This window comes from Cervus elaphus, chromosome 9, assembly GCF_910594005.1.
Source record: "Cervus elaphus chromosome 9, mCerEla1.1, whole genome shotgun sequence".
Taxonomy (NCBI): domain Eukaryota; kingdom Metazoa; phylum Chordata; class Mammalia; order Artiodactyla; family Cervidae; genus Cervus; species Cervus elaphus.
Genome location: NC_057823.1, coordinates 49,820,255 through 49,846,377, shown reverse-complemented (window position 1 = coordinate 49,846,377; position 26,123 = coordinate 49,820,255). Strand labels below are relative to the sequence as shown.

The following is a 26,123-nucleotide window of genomic DNA, read 5'->3' as shown; positions in this document are numbered from 1 at the left end:
GTTCCCGTTAGAACACATTTTCCTCAAATGCTGACTTCCATTTTAGTGCATTTTAAATTGTTTCATTTAAAAACCAACCACCACCACATATTCTGGTAGAAGGCTGCCGAGAATATGCCTGGGGAGGGGGTGGGCCCTGGGGCTCCCTTTGGAACAGAAAGCTGGGAAGCCAGCCGGGCAGGAGAGAGCAGGCTGAGACATGTCCTTTCCATCGCAGGGTTTGACACCAGCATCCTGCCCATCTGCAAGGACTCCCTGGGCTGGATGTTCAACAAGTTGGATATGAACTATGACCTCCTGCTTGACCACTCAGAGATCAACGCCATCTACCTGGATAAGTACGAGCCCTGTATCAAGCCTCTCTTCAATTCTTGTGACTCCTTCAAGGATGGCAAGCTGTCTAACAATGAGTGGTGCTACTGCTTCCAGAAGCCTGGAGGTAAGGCAGGAGGGAAGTGGGGCCCAGTGGCCAGGGTCGCCATGCTGGGTAGGGAAGGGCCATCTATCATGCACTGGGGCAGAAAAACACAGCTAGAGAATAACACATTCCTCCATCTGATGGCATGCTAAAAGGCTCATTTCTCTTAATTGATCTCCACTTTCAGCATGGTAGAGAAAGCCCAAGAACATAATTAAGGAATGTGTTATTCCAGTCCTCCTTTTAGGAAAATCTTTTAACCTTTGTGCCTCAGCTTTTCCATCTGTAAAGTGGGTGTAGAAACTTGTTACATAATTTCTAAGGTCAGTGTAAGATTCTTAATGTCTTTATTTTTTATACATTGTCTTCAGATTAGGTTCTTGTGTGTTTGTTTTTAGTAGGGACTCTATACAAAAATATTAGAATTGTTCTAGTCATATGTATTGCAATAGTTTATTTTCCCCCCAATTATGACTTAGTGTGTTTTTTCTAAGAAGAAATTTTAAGTTTTAAGATAGTCAAATTTCTCTGTCTATATTTTAGGAATTCTTAGAACCTATACAGCTTATGTTAAGCTTACATAGGTATTTCCCACTGTGAGATAGTAAAACAATTTCCTTTTGTTTTCTTTAGTCCCTTTGTGGGGTTTTGTTTACTGAAATCTCTTATCATTTTAGTTTTTGTGTGTGTGTAGTCAAGCAGGGTCCCTATCCTTGGAGATGTCTCACTACTTGCCCACTTGTCATTTACTGACTAACCCATCTTTCCCATACTAATTTGAAATGCTTCCTCTATCATTTATACAACTCCTATATATTCTATATATGTCTATTTCTGGGTGCTCAGCCCTATTAATTGACATGTTTTATTATTTAGTGGTCTGTTCTCTCCTCTCCTTCATGGATCACAGCCTTATCATGGCAAAGGCACTTGCATCACTCAATGAAGCCATGAGCCATTCCATGTAGGGCCACCCAAGACGGATGGGTCATAGTGAAGAGTTTTGACAAAACATGGTCCATTGCAGGAGGAAATGGCAATCCATTCCAGTATTCTTGCCTAGGGAACCCCATTGACAGTATGAAAAGGCAAAAAGATATGAGCCCCCCAGGTCAGAAGGTGTCCAAAATGCTACTGTGGAAGACTGGAGGGAAATTACTAACAACTCCAGAAAGAATGAAGCAACTGGGCCAAAGCAGAAACAAATGCTGAGTGTGGATGTGTCTGGTGGTAAAAGTAAAGTCTGATGTTGTTAAAAATAATATTGCATAGGAAACTGGAATGTTAGGTCCATGAATCAAGGTAAATTGGAGATGGCCAAGCAGGAGAGACTGAACATTGACATTTTAGGAATCAGTAAACTAAGATGGACAGGAATGGGCAAATTTAATTAAGATGATCATTGTATCTACTGCTGTGGGCAAGAATCCCTTAGAAGAAATGGAGCAGCCTTCATAGTCAACAAGAGTTCAAAATGCAGTACTTGAATGCAACTTCAAAGGCAGAATGATCTTTATACCATTCCAAGGCAAACCATTCAGCATCTCAAAAATCCAAATCTATGCTCAAATTTCTCCAAGCCAGGCTTCAGCAGTTCGTGAACCATGAACTTCCAGATGTCCAAGCTGGTTTTAGAAAAGGCAGCGGAACCAGAAATCAAATTGCCAACATCTACTGGATCATCGAAAAAGCAAGAGAGTTCCAGGAAAACATCTATTTCTGCTTTATTGACTATGCCAAAGTCTTTGACTGGGTGGATCACAATAAACTGTGGAAAATTCTGAAAGAGATGGGAATACCAGACCACCTGACCTGCCTCTTGAGAAACCTGTATGCAGGTCAGGAAGCAACAGTTAGAACTAGACATGGAACAACAGACTGGTTCCAAATCAGGAAAGGAGTACGTCAAGGCTGTATATTGTCACCCTGCTTATTTAACTTATATGCAGAGTACATCATGAGAAATGCTTGGCTGGATGAAGCACAAGCTGGAATAAAGACTGCCAGGAAAAATATCAATAACCTCAGATATGCAGATGACACCATTCTTATGGCAAAAAGTGAAGAAGAACTAAAGAGCCTCTTGATAAAAGTGAAAGAGGAGAGTGAAAAAGTTGGCTTAAAGCTCAACATTCAGAAAACTAAGATCATGGCATCCAGTCCCGTCACTTCATGGCAAATAGATGGGGAAACAGTGGAAACAGTGGTTGACTTTATTTTTCTGGGCTCCAAAATCACTGCAGATGGTGATTGCAGCCATGAAATTAAAAGATGCTTACTCCTTGGAAGGAAAGTTATGACCAACCTAGACAGCATATTAAAAAGCAGAGTAATTACTTTGTCAACAAAGGTCCATCTAGTCAAGGTTATGGTTTTTCCAGTGGTCATGTATGGATGTGAGATTTGGACTATAAAGAAGGCTGAGCACCGAAGAGTTGATGTTTTTGAACTGTGGTGTTGGAGAAGACTCTTGAGAGTCCCTTGGACTGCAAGGAGATCCAACCAGTCCATCCTAAAGGAGATCAGTCCTGGGTGTTCATTGGAAGGACTGATGTTGAAGCTGAAGCTCCAATACTTTGGCCACCTGATGCGAAGAGCTGACTCATTGGAAAAGACCCTGATGCTGGGAGGGATTGGGGTAACCACGATGATGTGGTCACTCACCTAGAGTTGGATATCCTGGAGTGTGAAGTCAAGTCGGTCTTAGGAAGCATTGCTGCCAGTAAAGCTAGTGGCAGTGATGGAATTCCAGCTGACTGATTTAAAACCCAAAAGTTGATGCTATTAAAGTGCTGTACCCAGCATTTCAGCAAATTTGGAAAACTCAGCAGTGGCCACAGGACTAGAAATGGTCAGTTTTCATTCCAATCCCTAAGAAAGGAACTGCAAAAGAATGATCAATCTACCATATAATTGCACTCATTTCACATGCTAGCAAGGTTATGCTCAAAATCCTTTAAGGTAGGCTTCAATAGTATGTAAACTGAGAATTTCCAAATGTACAAACTGGGTTTTGAAGAGGCAGAGGAACCCGAGATCGAACTGCCAACATCTGTTGGATCATGGAGAAAGCAAGAGAGTTCCAGAAAAACATCTACTTCTGCTTCACTACTTTGGGCTTCCCTTGAGGCTCAGCTGGTAAAGAATCTGCCTGCAATGTGGGATACCTGGGTTCAGTCCCTGGGTTGGGAAGATCCGCTGGAGAAGGGAAAGGCTATCCACTCAGGTGTTCTGGCCTAGAGAATTCCTTGGACTATATAGTCCATGGGGTTGCAAAGAGTCAGGCATGACTGAGAGACTTTCACTTCACTACTTCACTGACTGTGCTAAAGCCTGAGACTGTGTGGATCACAACAAACTGTGGAAAATTCTTAAAGAAGTACCAGACCACCTTTCCTGTCTCCTGAGAAACCTGTATGTTGGTCAGGAAGCAACAGTTAGAACTGGACATGGAACAATGGACAATTTTTCAAATTTTTCAAAATTGGGAAAGGAGTACAACAAAGTTATATATTGTCACTCTGCTTATTTAACTTATATGCAGCATACATCATGAAAAATGCCAGAGTGGATGAATCACAAACTGGAATCAAGATTGCTAGGAGAAATATCAACCACCTTAGATATGCAGGTGATACCATTCTAATGGCAGAAAGTGTAGAGGAACTATTGATGAGGGTGAAAGAAGACAGTGAAAAAGCTGGCTTGAAACTCAGCATTCAAAAAACTAAGATCATGGCATCCACTCCCATTTCTTCATGGCAGATAGAAGGGGAAAAGTGGAAGCAATAACAGATCTTATTTTCTTGGGCTCTGAAGTTGCTGTGGACAATGACTACAGTCATGAAATTAAAAGATGCTTGCTCCTTGGAAGAAAAGCTATGGCAAACCTAGACAGCATACTAAAAAGCAAAGACATCACTTTTCCAACCAAGGTCCATGTAGTCCAAGCCATAGCTTTTCTAGTGGTCATACACAGATGTGAGAGTTGGACCATTTAGAAGGCTGTTGTTTTTCAGTCACTAAGTTGTGTCCAACTCTTTGCAACGCCATGGACTGCAGCATGCCAGGCCTCCTTGTCCTTCACCATCTCCCAAAGTTTGCTCAAACTCATGTCCATTGAGTTGATGAGGCGATCCAACCATCTCATCCTCTGTTGCCCCCTTCTCCTCCTGCCCTCAATATTTCCCAGCTCAGAACCTTTTCCAGTGAGTCAGTCCTTCACATCAGGTGGCCCAAGTATTGCAGCTTCATCTTCAGCATCAGTCCTTCCAGTGAATATTCAGGATTGATTTCCTTAGGGATTGACTAGTTTGACCTCCTTGCTGTTCAAGGGACTCTCAAGAGTCTTTTTCAATACCACAATTCGAATGCATCAATTTTTTGGCCTTCTTTATGGTTCAACTCTCACATCCATACATGACTACTGAAAAAACCATAACTTTGACTTACAGATCTTGGTTGGCAAAGTGATATCTCTGCTTTTTAATATGCTGTCTAAGTTTGTCATAGCTTTTTCCCCTAGGAGCAAACATCTTTTAATTTCATGGCTGGAGTCACCGTCTGCAGGGATTTTGGAGCCCAAGAAAATAAAATCTGTCACTGTTTCTACATTTTCCCCATCTATTTTCCAAGAAGTTATGGGAGTGGATGCTATGATCTTAGTTTTTTGAATGTTGAGTTTCAAGCCAATTTTTTCACACTCCTCTTTCACCCTCATCAAGAAGCTCTTTAGTTCCTCTTTGATTTCTGCCATTAGAAAAGAAGCCTGAGGGCTGAAGAATTGATGCTTTCAAATTGTGGTGCTTCAGAAGGCTCTTGAGAGTCCCTTGGAAAGCAAGGAGATCAAACCAGTCAATCCTAAAGGAAATCAACACTGAATATTCATTAGAAGGACTGATGTTGAACCTAAAGCTCTAATACTTTGGCTACCTGATGCAAAGAGCTGACTCATTGGAAAAGATACTGATGCTGGGAAAGATTGATGGCAAAAGGAGAAGGGGGCAGCAGATGATATAGTTAGATAGCATCAATGACTCAATGGATATGAATGAACAAACTCAGGGAGATAGTGAAGGACAGGGAAGCCTGGCGCATTGCCATCCATGGGACCGCAAAGAGTTGGACTTAGTGACTAAACAACAACAACCACAGCCTCCTACCATTAATCTTTTTATCAGAATTTTCCTGAATATTCTTGTTTTTATGTTTATTGTTTGTATGTCCTGTAGGTTTGAACTCTTTGAATTTTATAATCAGTTTATTCTGTTTAAAAATCTTACTGGTATTTCTTTAGAATCAGACAAAATTAGAGTTGAGAGCTATATAATATTGACTCCTTTTATCCTAGAACACTCTTTGTCCGTTAACCAGTGGAGCTATAAGTTTTATTCTCACAGATATACTTCCCTTGTGCTTATTATTGTTGCCAGTGTAAATAAAATCCATTTTTCTCATTTTATTTATGATACTTATTCTGGTTGGCTTCCTTGAATTTTTCAGGTGTGCAGTCATATTATCTGGAAAGAGTGATAATTTTTTCTCTTTTCAATTTTTATACCTCATTTATTTCTCTTTTCTAATCACATCAGCTGGCCCTTCCAAATCGATGTTAATAACAGCCATGATTTTTACTTCAATAGGAATGCTTGTAGTGGTTCATCATTAACCGTAATGATAGTTTTGGGCTTGAGTTCATAGAAAATCATGTGGTTTTAGCCCCAGAGTCCAGGTGGGGGCTGAGTGAAGCAACGTCTTAGATCTAATGATCATCTGGGGGTATAATGCCAGGCCCCTAGAATGAGGTGACTGCATTAACCAGAGGTATGTAAGTGCCCTGAGAATCAGAATGTTGTGGTCTTTGTGGGAAGACTGTGAGCAAATAGCAGAGCCTCCCAGGGCCATAGCATCTGCAATGGCAGGTCATGGTAAAATTTAAGATTAGTGAGATCCCCCTTCTTTTTGCTTGGAGTGGAAGTCAAAAGGGTACGACACACTTCCATGTGCCCTCTTTAGCCATGTGACTCCCACTCTATCAGCCCTGCACTTGAGTTTGTTTGTAACGACATTTGTTTTTTAAATGAAGACTTGGAGGCTGAGCATTATAAAGAGACTGGTCCAAAGTATTAATACTTAGCTAGGAGGTGGCAGAATCCAGAGTTAAGGTGTTACTCTTCTATACTCACTGCTTCTCTATATCTCTTCTCTACCTTCAGAGTTGTCCTTAGAGACCTATGTTTGACTTTCCTGGGGTAGTGAGTCATGAAGTCAGAAGTAGCCATTGTAATCCTATTTCTATCCTGCAACAAGACATGGGATAGATAAAGTTTTTGTTCCAGTCTGTGGATTCAGCACATGTACCCACTAATAACCTTTCATCCTGGTTCTCAGCTCATATAATCTTGGCTAACAGGAGACTTTTTCTTATATGCTCAGTCGCTCAGTCACTCAGTCGTGTCCAATTCTTTGCAACCCCATGGACTGTAGCCAGCCAGGCTCCTCTGTCCATGAAATTTTCTAGGCAAGAATACTGGAGTGGGTTGCCATTTCCTACTCCAGAGGATCTTCCTGACCCAGGGAGCAAACCTGAGTGGTCTCTTGTGTCTCCTGTATTGGCACACAGATTCTTTACCACCATACCACCTGAGGTGGTAAATATGAGGAAGTAAATAATGAAATCACCCTACTAGACAGTTGATATCTGCTTAAACTGGTGGTGAGAAGAAAGATTCCTATACATGCAAATAGCCCCCAAATACTATTTTAAGTACCTAGTGGTATAGGATGTTTTTTTAAAATTAGTAACACTAATGGTCTGAATTTGTTTTGCTGCAAAGTAACAGCAGATGGAGTAATTCCACTCCCAGGTGTGTCATTGTCTACATTTCACGTCAAGAGTGAAACCAATCATTAGAGATTATATCCCTTACCATCTGGAAACTGACTTTCATAAATTATTTTTTAGGTCTCCCTTGCCAGAATGAAATGAATAGGATCCAGAAGTTGAGCAAGGGGAAAAGCCTGTTGGGTAAGTACCATTTCTTGCTACTCATTTAAACAACTAATTAAACCATCCGTGTCTTGTGTAATATCTAGCACAGCAACTGTTATTCAATTAGGGACCAGTGCTTTGTGAAAGAAATGCCTCCTTTTACCCAAGACAAGGTTCTTCTAGGAAGCTGGTAATATGCCACAGGACATACTCTTGAGGATCAGAGAGCTGGCTGAGAAATGCTACATGCTCCGTCAGTTGGAAGAGAGATCAAAGGTGAGCCCAGGACCAGTAGGCAGGTCACCAGAGCTGAAATTGAGCACTGTCTTTACTGCTAACTCATCCCTGATCTTGGATTTTTTTTTTTTCTTTCAAGTATGGCCATTAAATGCAGCTCTCAAGTGTTCCAAGTTAAAATGATAAAATCTATAAATTATAGAATTTCCTATATTCCCCAGATCAAGGTGTCCATTCAAGGAGGAAGATGAGCTGATTCCCTTCTAAATTTACCAGACAGGGTCCAAGGACTTGAGTGCACTTCAACACATTTCTGTTTCATTTGCATGATCCCTGGACCCTGTCTCTACATTTCTCCTCTTATCTTTTATCCAGATGTTGAGGTGGAAGCTAGTGGGGTGTGTGTGTGTCTTTCCCTGGCATGCACATCTGTGGCTGGCTGTTGAAGGTTCCCTTTTGCCCCATACCCTCCTTTCTGCAGCACTTCTGTAGTTGTGGTACTCAGACCAGGCCACTGCTGAGATAATCACAAACACCTCATTTGTTTGCCCAAAAAGAGTCTGCATTGCTTCCCTTGCTTTTTAAAAAGAGAACTGACAGCCACAACACAATAATTCAGGATTACTCTAGTTAAGCATTCAGGAGCAGGTGCATCCCCTAAACAGCCTGCCATTTCAGGCAGTTATCTCTTTATTTTCTTGAAGGAAATGGGCAAGGTTGTTGCAGATTGTCAAATGGAGATGGTCTGCCAACTTGGGCCATTTCTCTTCATCTGATTTTCGGGTCACCTCAAAGTGGATCTTATTTCTTCCTTCTACTTTTAAAAATTACTTATTTCACTGGCTTGCCTCAGACTTTCCATTTCTGATAACACCCTTTTCAACTCATCAAGAACTCAAGAGTTTTGTGATCTGGACATGAGTGTAGGTTCTTCCCTGATGTTGAAAGACATAAAAGCATCTTTCTGGATCTCTCTTCCATGGGGCTTTCCTCCAGTGCAAGGACTTGTGTTTAATGATCTGATGCTTCCACGTGGGAGGTTATTTTGGGTTTGAGTGATGTGCTTAAGAGAACTAATAGTGCTTTTTAAAAAAATTAATTTTGGATATATGGATATCTTCTTACTGCTTCATTAATAATGATATATTTGTAAAGTAATGTGGTCTGAGATAATATGTCTCATCTTTTATTTTCTCCAGTTCATAGGAATAAAAGGCCTACCTCTTTCCTACTGTGAATCCCACCTAGTTTTGAAACGCACTTTATCACACCTCTCCACATAAGGGATATTATTCTAGCTGACTCATAAAAATACCATTTATCTGCCTACAAATTATTTTTTTGCATGGGGAAATCTAATATAATAAATGTGTATTCAGGGGCATTCACATTCTGAGCAAAAACAAGCAATAACAAATTATAATCAGGTATAATTACTGCCTACTTAGAAAAAAATGATAATTTTATTACATTATAGATATAGAACAGCACCTGCTTCTAACCATCCTGGGAGCTCAACCTGGTATGCATTTTTGTGCTCTATTAAATGCTCTTGTTTTCCAACTGCAGCTCAAGGATAAGGATCAGCATTTCCTCAGCTTTCTATTTGTTGGCAAAATCTTCTCTGCTTTTTGTTTATTGAAAGCATCTTCTTTTTCCCCCTTCCTCCTGTTCCCTGCAGACCAGGAGTGCTGTGCACTGACTGAATATCTAAGTTAGAATATGAGCGCTACTTCTTTGTGGCACCAGCAGAATTACTTTTCACTGGGGAAATGTCCTTTCTGTGATCTCATTTGATCCTTGGGAGCCTAGTCATCTTGGAATGGTGATCACTGTTTGTTTGAGTAGTTGCTAGACTTGAGTACTTTGTTGAGTAGTAGCTGGATCTGAGGTTACTGTTGGCCTTAGCGCCCTTCTTTCCAGGTCTAGTCTGAGAAATAAAAGGTAAATTTAAAAACAGTCATTCTAAAAAAACAAAATCACAAAATTAGGCAGTAGAAATCTAGAGTGGTAAGCAGAGACCTCCATCCTCAGATGACTGACATATAATGTTACTACTTAGGTCACACTGAGGAGAATTATCCCATAGTAAATGAGCACACCATCATCAAACACATCCTATGAAAAAAAAAAACTGTCATAACTAAATATTACCTACAGTTGAGTGAGAATCAGATTGGTATCGCTGATTTAAGAAGAGAAAATCACTTTGAACTGGAAATATTAAATTTATCTCAGTGATCATCCAAGTGTGATGGCAGAGATATTCTCAAACCACAGATTCAATAAGCTTACTAACCCAAAACTTACTAAAATATCATAAAAGGTTTTAATATGCAGAAGACAAATAATCCCAGAAGGAATTATTTCCTTTCCACATTTTATCTAAATAAGGCATGCTGCTAAATCTAAATAAATAAGAACAATAGAAATATTTTGATAGCAAGGTAGAATCAACATTTCAGACTGTTGGGGGTCAGTGAAAAAATATGTTAAACTTTTTATTTATTCAGAAATAAAACACAGATTAACTTTAGAGCTTATTAGGGAAAATATACTTCTCTCTGTATTTTAAGGTAACAATAAAAATATTGGAAAAAGAATATATAGTTTTTAAATGTATGAGGGAAAACCATGGAAAAAAGAAAATTTGATCATTTCAACAAAAAGAAGGAACGAGGGAAGATAGGAAACACAAAGTACAGTGGTAGATATAAAAACAAGCATATCTGTAATCACAATAAATGTGAATGGGCCAAACTCATTTATTATGAGACAGACTATTAAAAGCTGCCTACTTTGTTTTCAATTCTTAAGAGAACGATGTAATATTATCTTGCTGAAATGTTTCTTTTACTATACTATTACTATGTCTCAACAGGTATACCTATAATTTTAAAACAAAATATAACATTATAATGTAACTATATATGCACCCAGCAGAGGAGCACTGCAATATATAAGGCAAATATTAATAGCCATAAAAGGAGAAATTGATAGTGATACACTGAAAGTAAGGGACTTTAACAGATGATCCAGACACAAAATCAATAAGGAAACACAAACCTTGGATGATACATTAGACCAGATGGACTTTATTTATAGAACATTCCATCTAAAAGCAGCAGAATACACATTGTTTTCAAATGCACATGGAACATTCTCCAGGATTAATCACATGCTGGGCCACAAAGCAAGCCTTGGTAAAGTTAAGAAAACTCAAATCATATCAAGCATCTTTTCTGACCACAATGCTGTGAGATTAGAAATCAACTAAAAGAAAAACACTGTAAAAACACAAATATGTGGCAGCTAAACAATATGCTACTAAAGCAATGGATAACTGAAGAAATCAAACAAGAGATAAAAAAATACCTAGAGACAAATCACAATGAAAACATGACCATCTAAAACCTATGAGACACAGCAAAAAAGCAGTTTTAAGAGGAAAGTTTATAGCAATGCAATCTTACCTCACAAAACAAGAAAAACCCCAAATAAACAACCTAACCTTATGCCTGAAGCAACTAGAGAAAGAAGAATGAACAAAACTCAAACTTAGTAGACAGAAAGAAACCATAAAGATCAGAGCTGAAATAAATGAAATAGAGAAAACAATAGAAAAGATCAATGGAACTAAAAGCTGATTCTTTGAAAAAATGAACAAAATTGATAAACTTTTAGCCAGATTTATCATGAAAAAAAGGGAGAGGACTCAATGAATTTAGAAATATAAAAGGAGAAGTTACAATGAACACCACAGAAATACAAAAGATCATAATAGACAGCTACAAGCAACTATATGCCAATAAAATGGACAACAAAGAAGAAATGGGTGAATTCTTAGGAAGATGCAACCTTCCAAGACTGAACCAGGAAAAAATAGAAAATATGAACAGACTAATCATAAGCACTGAAATTGAAACTGTGATTTTAAAACTCCCAACAAACAAAAGTCCAGGATCAAATGGCTTCACAGGTGAATTCTTTCAGATATTTTGTAAAGAGCTGACACCTATCCTGAAACTCTTCCCAAAAATTGCAAAGGAAGGAACACTCCCAAACTCTATCCATGAGGCCACCATCACCCTAATACAAAAACCAGACAAGATCACACATAGAAAGAAAATTGTAGGGTTGACATAGACACACTACTACATTTAAAATAGATAGTGGACAAAGATCTGCTGTATAGCACAGGGAACACTTCAATAGTCTGTAATAAAGTAAATAGGAAAATAATTTCAAAAAGAATAAGTAAAAGTGAAGTCACTCAAGTCATGTCTGACTCTTCATGACCCTCTGGACTGTAGCCTGCCAGACTCCCCGTCCATGGGATTTTCCAGGCAAGACTACTGGAGTGGGTTGCCATTTCCTTCTCCAGGGGATCTTCTTGACCCGGGGATTGAACCCATTTCTCCTGCATTGCAGGCAGACTCTTTATTGTCTGAGCCATCAGGGAATCCAGACATATGTATATGTATAACTGAATCACCTTACTATACACCTGAAACTAACACAACATTGTTAATCCACTGTAGTCCAATATAAAAATTTTTTTAAAGGAAACACACATAAAAATAACAGAACTGCAAGAAGGAACTGTCATACCTAACCTATTCAGAGACTTGAATATAACTCTTCTTGAGAACTTATAGTTCAAGAAGACAAAAGGAGAAATGAACAATATAATTCATTAGCATTTTAATATATGTATTCTTGTACACGGGCATAGAATAGATAGTCTTTCAAACACACATGACATTTGTCATGGATGATATATAGAAAACTAAAAAACACTGATGAAAGAAATCAAAGATGACACAAATAGTTGGGGAAATATACCATGTTCATGGATCAGAAGAATCAATATAGTGAAAATGAGTATATGATCCAAAGCAATCTATAGATTCAATGCAATCCTTATCAAGCTACCAATGGTATTTTTCAGAGAACTAGAACAAATAATTTCACAATTTGTATGGAAATACAAAAACCTTGAATAGCCAAAGCAATCATGAGATGGAAGAGTGGAACTGGAGGAATCAACCTGCCTGACTTCAGGCTATACTACAAAGCAACAGTCATCAAGACAGTATGGTACTGGCAAAAGACAGAAACATAGATCAATGGAACAAAATAGAAAGCCCAGAGATAAATCCACGCACCTATGGGCACCTTATCTTTGACAAAGGAGGCAAGAATATACAATGGAGAAAAGACAATCTCTTTAACAAGTGGTGCTGGGAAAACTGGCCAACCACTTGTAAAAGAATGAAACTAGAACACTTTCTAACACCATACATAAAAATAAACTCAAAATGGATTAAAGATCTAAATGGAAGACTGGAGACTATAAAACTCCTAGAGGAAAACATAGGCAAAACACTCTCTGATGTAAATCATAGCAGGATCCTCTATGACCCATCTCCCAGAGTAATGGAAATAAAAGCACAAATAAACAAATTGGATATAATTAAACTTAAAAGCTTTTGCACAATGAAGGAAACTATAAGCAAGGTGAAAAAACAACCTTCCGAATGGGAGAAAATAATAGCAAATGAAGCAACTGACAAAGAATTAATTTCAAAAATATACAAGCAACTCCTGCAGCTCAATTCCAGAAAAATAAATGACCCAATCAAAAAATGGGCCAAAGATCTAAACAGACATTTCTCCAAAGAAGACATACAGATGGCTAACAAACACATGAAAAGATGCTCAACACCACTCATTATCAGAGAAATGCAAATCAAAACCTCAGTGAGGTACACGCCAATCAGAATGGCTGCTATCCAAAAGTCTACAAGCAGTAAATGCTGGAGAGGATGTGGAGAAAAGGGAACCCTCTTACACTGTTGGTAGGAATGCAAACTAGTACAGCCGCTATGGAGAACACTGTGGAGATTCCTTAAAAAACTGAAAATAGAACTGCCATATGACCCAGCAATCCCACTGCTGGGCATACACACCAAGGAAACCAGAATTGAAAGAGACACATGTACCCCAGTGTTCATCACAACATTGTTTACAATAGCTAGGACATGGAAGCAAGCTAGATGCCCATCAGCAGATGAATAGATAAGGAAGCTGTGGTACATATACACAGTGGAATATTACTCAGCTATTAAGAATGGATTTGAATCAGTTCTAATGAGGTGGATGAAACTGGAGCCTATTATACAGAGTGAAGTAAGTCAGAAACAAAAACACCAATACTATATATTATTACATATATATGGAATTTAGGAAGATGGTAACAATGACCCTATATATCAGACAGCAAAAGAGACACAGATGTAAAGAACAGACTTTTGGACTCTGTGGGAGAAGGCAAGGGTGGGATGATTTGAGAGAATAGCATTGAAACATGTATATTATCATATGTGAAATAGATTGCCAGTTCAGGTTCAATGCATGAGATGGTGCTCAGGGCTGGTACACTGGGATGACCCTGAGGGATAGGATGGGGAGGGAGGTGGGAGGGAAGGTCAGGATGGGGAACACATGTACACCCATGGGTGATTCATGTGAATGTATGGCAAAAACCACCATAATATTGTAAAGTAATTAACCTCCAATTAAAATAAAAAGAAAATAAAAAGCAGAAATAGAGTCACAGGAAAAAAAAAGCTAAAACTAAATATCTCAAAAAAGTACCATAGATCATATTCATTCTCCACAAGTGGAAGTCAAAAAAGAGATTATCCAATCTTACATGTCTAGATTTTTTTTAATAGTCAAAAATGAATAAAGAAAAAATACAAAACATTTAGATCTGAATGAAAATGAAAGCACTGTGTGCCAAAGAGAAAGAGAGAGAGAGAAGCAACTAAAATGAAACTTAGAGGAACATTCATGGCTTCAAATGCATTTCTGGAAAAAAAAACAAACAATAAAATTTCAAATAAATAAAATGGTAAGGACAATACAATTAAGACTAAAGCAAAAACAAATCAAATAGACAAACCTTTGACAACATGAAAGTCTCAAATGCTCTCATGAGTTTAAAAATGGGATGTAACCTCAGATATGCACATGTGCATGCTCAATTGTGTCCAACTCTTTGCAATCCTATGGATTGTAGCCTGCCAGGCTCTTCTGTCCATGGGATTCTCCAGGCAGGAATACTGGAGTGGGTTACCATTTCCTTCTCCAGGGGATCTTCCTGACCCTGGGATTGAACCCATATCCCTTGCAACTCCTGCATTGGCAGGCAGATTCTTTTACCACTGAGCCACCTGGGAAACCTTGTAACCACAGATAGAGATGCATGCTATAAATGTGTGGTTCTGAAACTTCACTGTGCATCAGAAATACTTGGAGAGTTTATTACAGTTTTCTGGGCCCTACTGTCAAAGTTTTTAACTCAGTAGGTTTGGGGTAGGCTCAAAAATTTTCTCAGCTATTTCCCACTGATGCTGCAGCTGCTTCTGGGCCCACACTTTGAAAATCATTGCTATAAACCGACTCATAGCAATTACGAAAACTTGACTGAAAAGGATACTATGAATTACCACATTTGGGTCATGAAGAAAAAGAAGACTCAACTAAACTAAGAAGACAAATTAATTTAAATCAAAATACTACTGTCACCTCCTAAAATAGGCACTAGGCTCTACATATTTCTACAGCTGAATACTTTATGGAGATCATTCTCATTTTATATAAAACATCTGGAGTATAGAAAAAGAAAAGTACCTGAATCAGTTTACAAAAGAGTTGCTTTGATACAGAAAATGAACAAAATTATATACCTCTATCACTGAGTAACACAGATATAAAAGGATTAGCAAATTAAATCCAATACATCATGACCAAGTAGTATTTATTCGAGGAAAACAGGTATTTTTTTTAAATTGTGCGACTCATTAGAAATATAGAAAGGATTAAAAAAATCCTATGATTCTCTCAAGTATTAAAAAAACTTTATTTAATCAGGAAGAAATAGAAAATCTGAACAGACAAGTGAGGAGATTGAATCAATAATGAAAAGTCTCTCAGGAGAGAAAGGACCAAGAGCAGATAACTTCCCTGGTGAATTTCATCAGATATTTAAAGAAGAATACCAATCATTCTCAAACAGTTTCCAAAAAATTTCAGAGGGGAGGAACACTCCCAAACTCATTTTACGAAGCCAGAGTTACCTTGTTACTAAAGCCAGAAAAAACACTACAAGGAAACTACAGGCCAATATCCCAGATTAATATAGATGCACAAAAATAAATTTCTCAATAAAATACTAGTGAACCAAATTAAGCATCACATTAAAAGGATTATTTACCATGATCAAGTAGGATTTATTCCTGGGATGTAATGATGGTTCTACACACACAAATCAGCCAAGTGATGCATCACATTAATAGAATGAAAGAAAAATATTATATGATCATCTCAATAGATGGAGTAAATCCATTTGACAAAACTGAACATCTGTTCATGATACAAACCTCAATAAGTTATGTATTAAAGCAATGTACCCCAATTTAATGAAGGCCACATACGACAACCACAGCTAGCATCCTATTCAATGGTGAAAGTTTAAAGCTTTTCCTCTTAAGATCAAGAAAAAGACAAAGGTATCACCACTCCTGTTCAATGTAATACTGGAAGTCCTAGACAGAGCAATCAGGCAAGAAATAAGTCATCCAAGGTGGAAAGGAATATGTAAAATTTTCTTTGTTTGCAGATGATACAATTTGCAATAGTCAACAGGGACATGAAAAGGTGCTCAGCATCACTAGTCACCAGGGAAATGAAAACCAAAACCACAATAAGATATCAGCTTCTGCCTGTGAGAATCGTGAAAAAGGAATAACAGGAATAAAAAATGTTGTCAAGGATGTGGGAAAAGGAGAACTGTTGTGCACTGTTGCTGGGATTATAAATTGGTACAGCCACAAGGGAATAAAACAGTATGGAGGTTCCCCCCCAAATTAAAAAAAAAAAAAAACTACTATATGATCCAGTGGAGAAGGCAATGGCACCCCACTCCAATACTCTTGCCTGGAAAATCCCATGGAGGAGCCTGGTGGGCTGCAGTCCACGGACTCGCTAAGAGTTGGACATGACTGAGCGGCTTCATTTTCACTTTTCACTTTAATGCTTTGGAGAATGAAATGGCAACCCACTCCAGTGTTCTTGCCTGGAGAATTCCAGGGACGGGGGAGCCTGGTGAGCTGCTGTCTATGGGGTCGCACAGAGTCAGACATGACTGAAGCGACTTAGCAGCAGCAGCAGCAGCAGATGATCCAGAAATTCACTTCTGGGGATATATCCAAAGGAAATGAATATACTACAGAGAAATCTGCACATTCATGTTCACATTAGCCGAGATATGAAAACAACCTTAGTGTTCTTCGATGGATGAATAGATAAAGACGTGTATGCATTGGTGTGTGTGTGTGCGTGCAAGTATATGTGTGTGCAAGTATATAACAGTATATCATTCATCCATCAAAAATAAAGGAAACTCTGCCAATTGTGGCAACATGGATGGATATTGAGAGCATTATCCTAAGTGAAATAAGTCAGAGAAAGAAAATACCGTATGGTCACTTGTATGACTAATCTTAAAACAAACTCATGAAGAAATATTAATAGATAAGACTTGTGATAAACACAGGCAGGGTATTGACAGTTGGTGAATTGAATGAAGGTGGTCAAAAGGTACAAACTTCCAGTTAAGAGATAAATAAATATTGAAGATATAACATACAACACAATATTGATAGTTAACACTGCAGTATAGTAGATATGAAAGTGTTAAGAGAGTAAATCCTGAGAGTTCTCACAAGGAAAAAAACTTTTTTTCTATATGAGATGTTGGATGTAACCAAAATTTATTGTGCTTATCATTTCACAGTATATAAGTCAAACCATTATACTGTACACCTTAATCTTCTACAGTGCTGTATGTCAATTATGTGTGTGTGTGTGCTCACTTGCTTAGTTGTGTCCAAATCCATGCAGCCCCATGGACTGTAGCTTGCCAGGCTCCTCTGTCCATCGAATTTCCCAGGCAAGAATACTGGAGTGGATTGCCATTTCCTCCTCCAGGGCATCTTCCTGACTCAGGGGTCGAACCCATGTCTCTTGTGTCTTCTGTATTGGCAGGCGGATTCTTTACCATTAGCACCACCTGGGAAGACCATGCCAATTATATGTTGATTATATTTCAATAAAACTTGGAAAACTTCTGAAATAAGAGTAGAAGCACAGGGAAAAGTTGAACTCATGATCAAAGAAGGAATCCTTTCTAACCTTGAGTAAGTCCTAGGCCCCTGAAAACTTCACTAGGTTATAATGAAGCATGCCATTCTTGCTTGCTGGCTCGACAGCAAATACTGTCCAATGTGTGAACCCTCTTGTCTGTCTTCAGTTCAGTTGTTACTCAGTCATGTCTGACTCTTTGAGACCCCATGGACTGCAGCACGCCAGGCTTCCCTGTCCATCACCAACTCCTGGAGCTTGCTCAAACTCATGTCCATCGAGTCGGTGATGGCATCCAATCATCTCATCCTGTGTTGTCCCCTCCTCCTCCTGCCTTCAATCTTTCCCAGCATCAGGGTCTTTTCAAATGAGTCAGTTCCTCACATCAAGTGGCCAAAGTACTGGAGTTTCAGCTTCAGCATCAGTCCTTCTAGTGAATATTCAGGACTAATTTCCTTTAGGATTAACTGGTTGGATCTCCTTGCAGTCCAAGGACTCTCAAGAGTCTTCTCCAACACCACAGTTCAAAAGCATCAATTATTTGGTGTTCAGTTTTCTTTATAGTCCAATTCACATCCATACATGACTACTGGAAAAACCATAACTTTGACTAGACGGACCTTTGTCAGCAAAGTAATGTCTCTGCTTTGTAATATGCCGTCTAGGTTGGTCATAGCTTTTCTTCCAAGGAGCAAGCATTTTTTAATTTCATGGCTGCAGTCACCATCTGCAGTGGTTTTGGAGCCCAAGAAAATAAAATCTGACACTGTTTCCACTGTTTCCCCATCTCTTTGCCATGAAGTGATGGGACCCAATGCCATGATCTTCATTTTTTGAATGTTGAGTTTTAAGCCAGCTATTTCACTGTCCTCTTTCAGTCTCATCAAGAGGCTCTTTAGTTCCTCTCCTCTTTCTGCCAGAAGGATGGTGTCATCTGCATATCTGAGGTTATTGATATTTCTCCCAGCAATCTTGATTCTGACTTGTGCTTCATCCAGCCTAGCATTTCTCATGATGTACTCTACATATAAGTTAAATAAGCAGGGTGACAATATACAGCCTTGATGTATTCCTTTCCCAATTTGGAACCAGTCTGTTGTTCCATGTCCTGTTCTAACTGTTGCTTCTTGACCTGCATACAGATTTCTCAAGAGGCAGGTATGGTGGTCTGGCATTCTCATCTTGAATTTTCCACAGTTCATTGTGGTCTACATAGTCAAAGGTGTTGGCATAATCAATAAAGCAGAAGCAGATGTTTTTCTATGGGAGTTGTCTGTTTTAGAAGGCATTAACTCTATCTGTGCACTTCTCTGATTCAAGCTCAGTTTGTAAAGAGTCTGCCTGTAATGCAGGAGATCCGGGTTTCATTTCTGGGTCAGAAAGATCCACTGGAGAAGGGATAGGCTACCCACTCCAGTATTCTTGGGATTCCCTTGTGACTTAGCTGGTAAAGAATCCTCCTGCAATGCGGGAGACCTGGGTTTGATCCCTGGGTTGGGAAGATCCCTTGGAGAAGGGAAAGGCTATCCATTCCACTATTCTGGCCTAGAGAATTCCATGGACTGTATAGTCCATGGGGTCACAAAGAGTCAGACACAACTGAGCAATTTTGACTTTCTGATTCAAGCTGCACCTTTTGTTCCCCCAGGAGCATTCATCCCTCGGTGTAATGAGGAGGGCTATTACAAAGCCACACAGTGCCACGGCAGCACGGGGCAGTGCTGGTGTGTGGATAAATATGGCAACGAGCTAGCCGGCTCCAGGAAACAGGGTGCTGTGAACTGTGGTGAGTAAGGCCTTCTGCACCTGCCCCTCAGTGACCTCTAGAGACTCGTAGGTACTCACTGTATGAAGATCTGGATAGAAGAATCTCAAGAGGTCACTGTGGTCTATAGTGAGCAAGTTGACAATGGAGACACAGTGAACCTGGAATCACATGAGATGATGCATAGCTAGTTTTTTGAGTGACAGGAGCTCACCATGACCATTGAACTGGACAGCAGTTTTTGACAGTCAGGGACTGGCTGTAGGCCAAGAGTGACTCTCAAGATAAACCTCCCTAGAGCTTTTAACAGACTAAAGCTTGTGGTCCCTACCAGGTAGATGGGGATGCTTCCATGTTCAAAAGGTAAACTGCATGGTTTTGCCCTACCACTAAGGAGGTCGTGAGGCATAAGCAGAAACTTACCTCCCATCTCTTCTTCCTCCTTTCAGAGGAGGAGCAGGAGACCTCGGGGGACTTTGGCAGCGGTGGCTCTGTGGTTCTGCTGGATGACCTGGAGGATGAGCAGGAGCTGGGACCCAAGGACAGACTGGGGAAGCCACGGGTGCATGCCCGGGCGGTGACGGAGGATGACGAGGATGAGGACGACGACAAAGAGGATGAGGTCGGGTACATATGGTAGTCCCCACATGGAGGAGGACACGAGGTCTGCACAGAATTGCAAGTCACTTCCCGTTCCTGCATTTGTCTCTAAGACTCCACAGCACACAGCCTCTTCTCCATCGTCGCCCTCTCCACCCAAGCTAGGGTTTTGGAAGACAACTCCTTGTTCCTGGATCATGCTGATTTTGCATACGGCGTGTGGGAAGAAGGGTGTTGTGCTTTGTTTTTTAGACAGGGGAATGGCTGGCTGAATGAGAGCCTCCTTCCCTTCTGTGAGTTTTTTTACAACAAGCATGTGATGTATGTGGGATTCTGACAATGCAGGGAGCCCCCACCCTCTAAACGTCAAAGACCCTTTCCAGTCACCCACACGGGTGGTTACTACAGCATGGTTCCCAGCCTTACCGTGTCTAAGTGCTTTTCTTGTGTCCTGTAGATGTTGTGGAAAACACACCACACTGTACCTTTTCCCCCCTGCCCAACCCACCCCCCACCACCCCCGGTGTCTATTATTACAAATCAGTTTTTCAGTTCACTTGATCTGGCTTCCTACAAATAACAGCCTTAATTTAGTCAAGAGTCCCTTTGGGGAATCAATTTTCTTTATTAAAAAAGGTATCTGGATACTTCTGTCTGTATGTGCATAAATAGGTAAGTATATACAGAAGACACTGTATACACCACTCAGAAAAAAAGGGGGGGGGCGTTGGGTATCTATTAAAAAACTTATTTGAAAAACAATTACACATTTGTCAGCTTGTCCAGACCTGGATCGTCATTTCTGGAATAGCAAATCTGTATCGAAGTCCTTTTTTTTGCACTACCAGTTGGCACTTGTAGCCTGCAGGCTGAGGAGGCTGCTTCCATCTGCGGCGGCGGAGTTACTGGAAGCCTCTTTGATTTGGATAAGCCTCTGTCTGCCTAAATCGCTTTCCTTGCAGAAGCCATGAGACTCCCACATGGGCAGCTTCACAAGCCATTGTTCTCATTTCAGCTCCAACCCCGCTTCGGGCTGTGGCAGTCCTGTCTGTGGCAGGCCCCTCTCTCCCCTACCTACTCAAGGGCTTTTTGTAAGGCATGTACACATACCCCCTGCTCTCTAAGAAGACAGTATCCTTGCTGTTCCTTAGCAGAAGAAAATTTTGCATCCTTAACTCAATCTTTCAGTTTTGCCCCTATCTATCCACACATCATAATGAGGCTACAAAAGCTCTACAGATTTTCTTTGATCACTTAACATTTGTAAACAATCTCAGATGGAGGCCCAGAAAGAACTTTATAACAGCACATGGGAAGCCAGGGTGGGATTTTTTAAGAGCTAATCCTGCCCTCATCCCCTCCCCCATACATGTGTCAAGGGACTCTTGAAGAAAGCCCTTCACCATTGCATTTCTTGCCCTAAGTCAACTCCTGATTAGAATCCATCTCCAAATTTTGTAGGGTCATCATCTCTACAATCTTTAGGATTTCTCCCAATACAAGTACCAAAGAGTAGTCTTCCAAGTGGCCCCATTTAGTTCAGTATGGGCCTTAAGCTCCTGCACAACCTGGTTTCCACCTTCCTCACCAGCCACCCAGCAAGGCTCTGTGGCCCACATTTGTTTTCTTCCCTTTCTGCGCTCCAGCCAGTCCACAAGGAGACCACACAAACTCAGGCAAAAAATATATTCAGCCAAACTATGATTATAGTGGCAGCTGACCAACCCCTACTCCAAACTGACCATTTGTTTCTACTTTACACCTCAAACTAGTATTTTTAAATCCCTGCATTGGCCAGGCCCACTTGCCTTATCCCTGGAGTTGGCTCAGATGGGACATGAAATTACTTGATACACTGAACTTGTTCGGCCTGAAAGACATGAGTACAGCCAGATCCCTAGGTATCAGGTGACCATAGACAAGCGCTGTATTGGGATCTCAACTCCATCACTTCTGTTTCAATTTTTTTTCTCACTTGAACAAAACTCTGAGATGATAATTTATAAAAAACAGGTGCTTAATTGCAGCTAAATTATAATCACGTATATAAAAGAATCGAGACATATTAAAAAATCTTAGTCTAGGCCATCAGAGAAAACCATTGTTATTGTCTCCTCTGAGCTTAGAAAAATGCACAAGAGAACAAATTAAAATCGACAAATTGGTTTCACTTAGAGAAACTTCTAGGAACAGAGTGAACCACTGATTTTAATTTGCCTAATTATCTTATGACAAGTGTCAAATTAAGATGACACTTAAAGATCCTTAGCATTAACTTAATGATGGAGAAGAGTACTCACTAGTCAATTCCCAGGAAGGTAATGAGATGCTCATTTTCAGAGATATTCCAAGAAGATATTTTGATTCATTAAAATATTAAATAAAAAGCCCTCCTAAGACTGGAACCCAAAATCAATGGAACAACATTAATGCCACTTTTCATGCCTCACTTTGGCAAGACAGCATTAGTTTTTTTCAAAGGTACTTTGCGTAAGTACTAAAGATGTGAGTTTTTAGTTACTTCGTCCTTAGAAGAATTTTTGCTTTTCTTTTTTTCTTGGCAGGAGTCCTTTAGATAGTGACAAAGTATCCATCAAAATCTTGATTAAAAAATATAGTACTGTGATAATCATTCCCTTATTATAGACAGGTATGGAGTTGAAACTTCAATGAATCATTTTTGGAACCTCCTTAGTGAATAGTTTTATTCTTATTCTATAAATGGTTCTTTAATTTGATACCATTTCCTTAGCATCTAAGTTAAGTCCCAGAATTTTCTTCCACAATGTTTAGTTATCTACCATATTAGTGTCTTTTTGTTTCCGCCAACATTCTAGGCATGTTGTAGGCAAGGTAGGGAATTCCCTCCTACTGAACCAGTTCTTCCTCCTTTATGCCCGTCTTCCCACACCCAGCAGTGAATGACAACATGTCTGTCCAGGTCTGCCCCTCTCCTCTTCCCAGGATGCCATCTACAGTTTTGTTTTTAACCTTGACCACACTGTACAGTAACAAACAAGAGCCCTTTCTACAGTGGGTGGTTTTGGTCTTTTTATACCTTTTTCTCAAAGTCACTGATGTCTGTCTCTGTTCCATGTGTAGCAATGTAATGAGAGCCCACCAACTCCTGAGTGTCAAGTTTGTTGTCCCTGTTGTAGATGAAATAGTGAAGTAGATAAACCTAGTAAATTCTGAATGCTTTCCCATGTAGACTTATCTGGAATGTGAACACGACTCTTTTGGTTAATAGTAAATGCTTAACTGTAGTCCTGAGTAGGTGCATTTGTTTGTCTCAATAAATTTTAATTTGTCTGCAATGTCTGAGCATTTGTATCTTGTTAGCTTGCACGTGCGCTCACCAGGCCATGTTCGTACATCATCTCTGCAGAAGAGTTGGGCAAGTCAAGGGGGTAAGTAAATGCAAGGCTCTCTGTTAAGGCTTCTGTACATGGGAGGGAGGCCAACCACGTGGTGGTGCAGCCTGGCCTGACCCTCTCAGAACACACTGGCACACCCAAGCCCTGTGTCCGCTCAACCTTGAATCTTAGCATCCAGTCCCTCTTTTTGCTGCTTTCTTCTTTCTCAAGCTACAACTTTGTTATTTCGTCCTTATCCATCAGATTTCATTGTTGTCATCCTGTTTACAACCTTAAGCTTTTTCAGTTCTTATTCCTTTCCTCCCTAGTCAGTTCTTCTCCAGTTCTCTTGGGAGAAAAGAAACAAAAACCAAAAAACTTCACAGGGACTCTGAGTTTTCCTCAGTTCATGGATTAACACACCATATGCTTGTCAAACATCAGAAAACACCCAATCGGAACAGAAATTATTTCCTTTCCACCTTATCCAGATGAAGGCCAATGTATCTATGACTTAATTATACCCTGAGTGAGTAATTTCAGCACCAACTGAGGTAGAAACTATCTTATGAATAATTCTAATCCTTTACCCAATGGACCGTATTTTACAGACAATTTAGAGATTGACAGTTCACGGAAAAGTTCTTCATAAATCCACAAAATAACTAATGTCAGGAGAACAATGGCCAATATGAAGCCTCTGGGGTAGGTACAGGGTACGTTAAAAAGTAGTTGGCATTGGTGGACACTCCTGAAATTCCTCTTAACAGCAGATTTATAGTCAAGCCCCACATGTCTCCTCAAGTTGTGCCTTCATGGAATCCACCTCGGTCTGTTAAAAAGGCCAGGACCAAAAGAATACTAATTATACAGTGTGAGTGAAAAGGTCCCAGCACCTCTCAAAATTCTGGGTTGGTTGTGAGATTTACTTTGATAAATAAATTCAAGGAAAGGGGAAGATTTCAAAATTTATTCATTCAACTAGACTTACATGGATTAATTAGGAGATTTATAGATCTATAGATTAATATATGTTTGATGGATGAATGCCATATGGGCAGGCACCACATTCAGTGCTAGGAATACAGAAGTGAATAAGACCTCGAGGGTCCTTCTCCGTAAAGTTGCCTCCTTGAAAAAGACAAATAACTGCTACAGTATGGGTTGATGGATATCACAGTTGACACCAAGGTCTACTCCAGTCTTGTCAAAACTTGCCTTTCTTGGTTTCCCATATCCATCAATCCCTGAATTTCATCTTACCTCTCTGGCTATTCCTCTTAGGTCTCCTGTATATCCTTTTGTTCAGCCAGTTCTGCTGACACAGATGTTCCTCTCATCTGTGTCCTCAGCCCCTTTCTCTTCAATTCTACATGTTTTCTCTAGGCAGTCTTATCCACATCAGTGTTTTCAACCAACTCCTCCACTTGGAAGAGCCCCATTCTATGTTTCAAGTGCAGCTTTTGACTCTGCTTCATTTTGAAAAAACAAAACCACTTGGCATTTAGATCATTCTACTCAAATTTCCCATTAACACCTCAATTTCAAACCTTAAAACATCAAAATGATAGAATGAAATGTAGAGTGAATATGCACTGACAATAGGAGTCAGCAAGGTTTTAAAAAAACACAAACAAAAAACCAATTCCTAGCAAACATGAGCGAGCCATAAAGGAATAGATTGATAAATTTCCTCCATCAAAATTAATAGCATGTCATGAACAAATTTAAAAGATAAACAGAAGACTAAAGATATCGAGGACATAAAACAGATGAAGGATTAGGATATAAAATGTTTTAACTTCTACAAATCCATAAGAAAAATATAATTCAACAGACGAATGGGGAAAGATAAAAGCAAGTGAGCCATAGAAGACACACAGATGGTAAAGAAACCATGCCTAATCTCACTCATGATCAGAGAAACACAAATTAAAGCAATGATCTCTCAGTTTCACTCAGAGGAAAATCATGACCATGTCACATGTTGTTGAGAATGTAGTATAAGGAGCACTCTCCAACACTGTACAGTCAGATTAGCCACTGGAGAGCAGTTTGGAAATAGCCATATAAGTAAGACTGAATAATTCCACTTCTCAGAAATTACTCCTAGAGGGAAAAAATCACACTAATTTACAAAGATATACATAGAATGTATGTATATCCATTATTACATCATCTGTTAGGACAGGAAATTTGATAAAAAACTAAATATCAGTGGACATATTGGGCAAGTTTGTGCTCTGGAATATTATACAGCAGTCAAAAACAATGAAGTAATTCATATACACTGACTTAGCAGAACTTCTAAAACATCTGTTGTATGAAGAAAAAAATCAAGTGATAATAGAGTATGAAATACATAAGTTAGATATCTATAAGGTGACAATATCCACTTTTTCCAAGTAAATATAAAAATACACAGAGTCTGAAAGGACATACACCAAGCTTGTAGCAGTGGTGACCTCTGAGGAAAAGAGTGGGATTTGGTCTGATCAGCCTCATCTATGTTTCATTTTTGTTTTTTATCATGAAAACAATATA

General features: G+C 39.5%; 1 protein-coding gene across 2 annotated transcripts in view; it reads left to right on the top strand.

The window, feature by feature from the left end:
• SPOCK1 (SPARC (osteonectin), cwcv and kazal like domains proteoglycan 1) overlaps positions 1-23,540 on the top strand; it is a 559,487-nt gene extending 535,947 nt beyond the window's left edge. For both annotated transcript variants that reach the window (XM_043912845.1, XM_043912844.1), the window contains 4 exons: positions 218-439; positions 7,383-7,445; positions 19,507-19,644; positions 20,073-23,540. In XM_043912845.1, coding sequence (XP_043768780.1) covers positions 218-439; positions 7,383-7,445; positions 19,507-19,644; positions 20,073-20,263 — 614 coding nt within the window. In that variant the 3' untranslated portion in view covers positions 20,264-23,540. The remainder of the gene's footprint in view (positions 1-217; positions 440-7,382; positions 7,446-19,506; positions 19,645-20,072) is intronic.
• Positions 23,541-26,123: the final 2,583 nt, after the last annotated feature.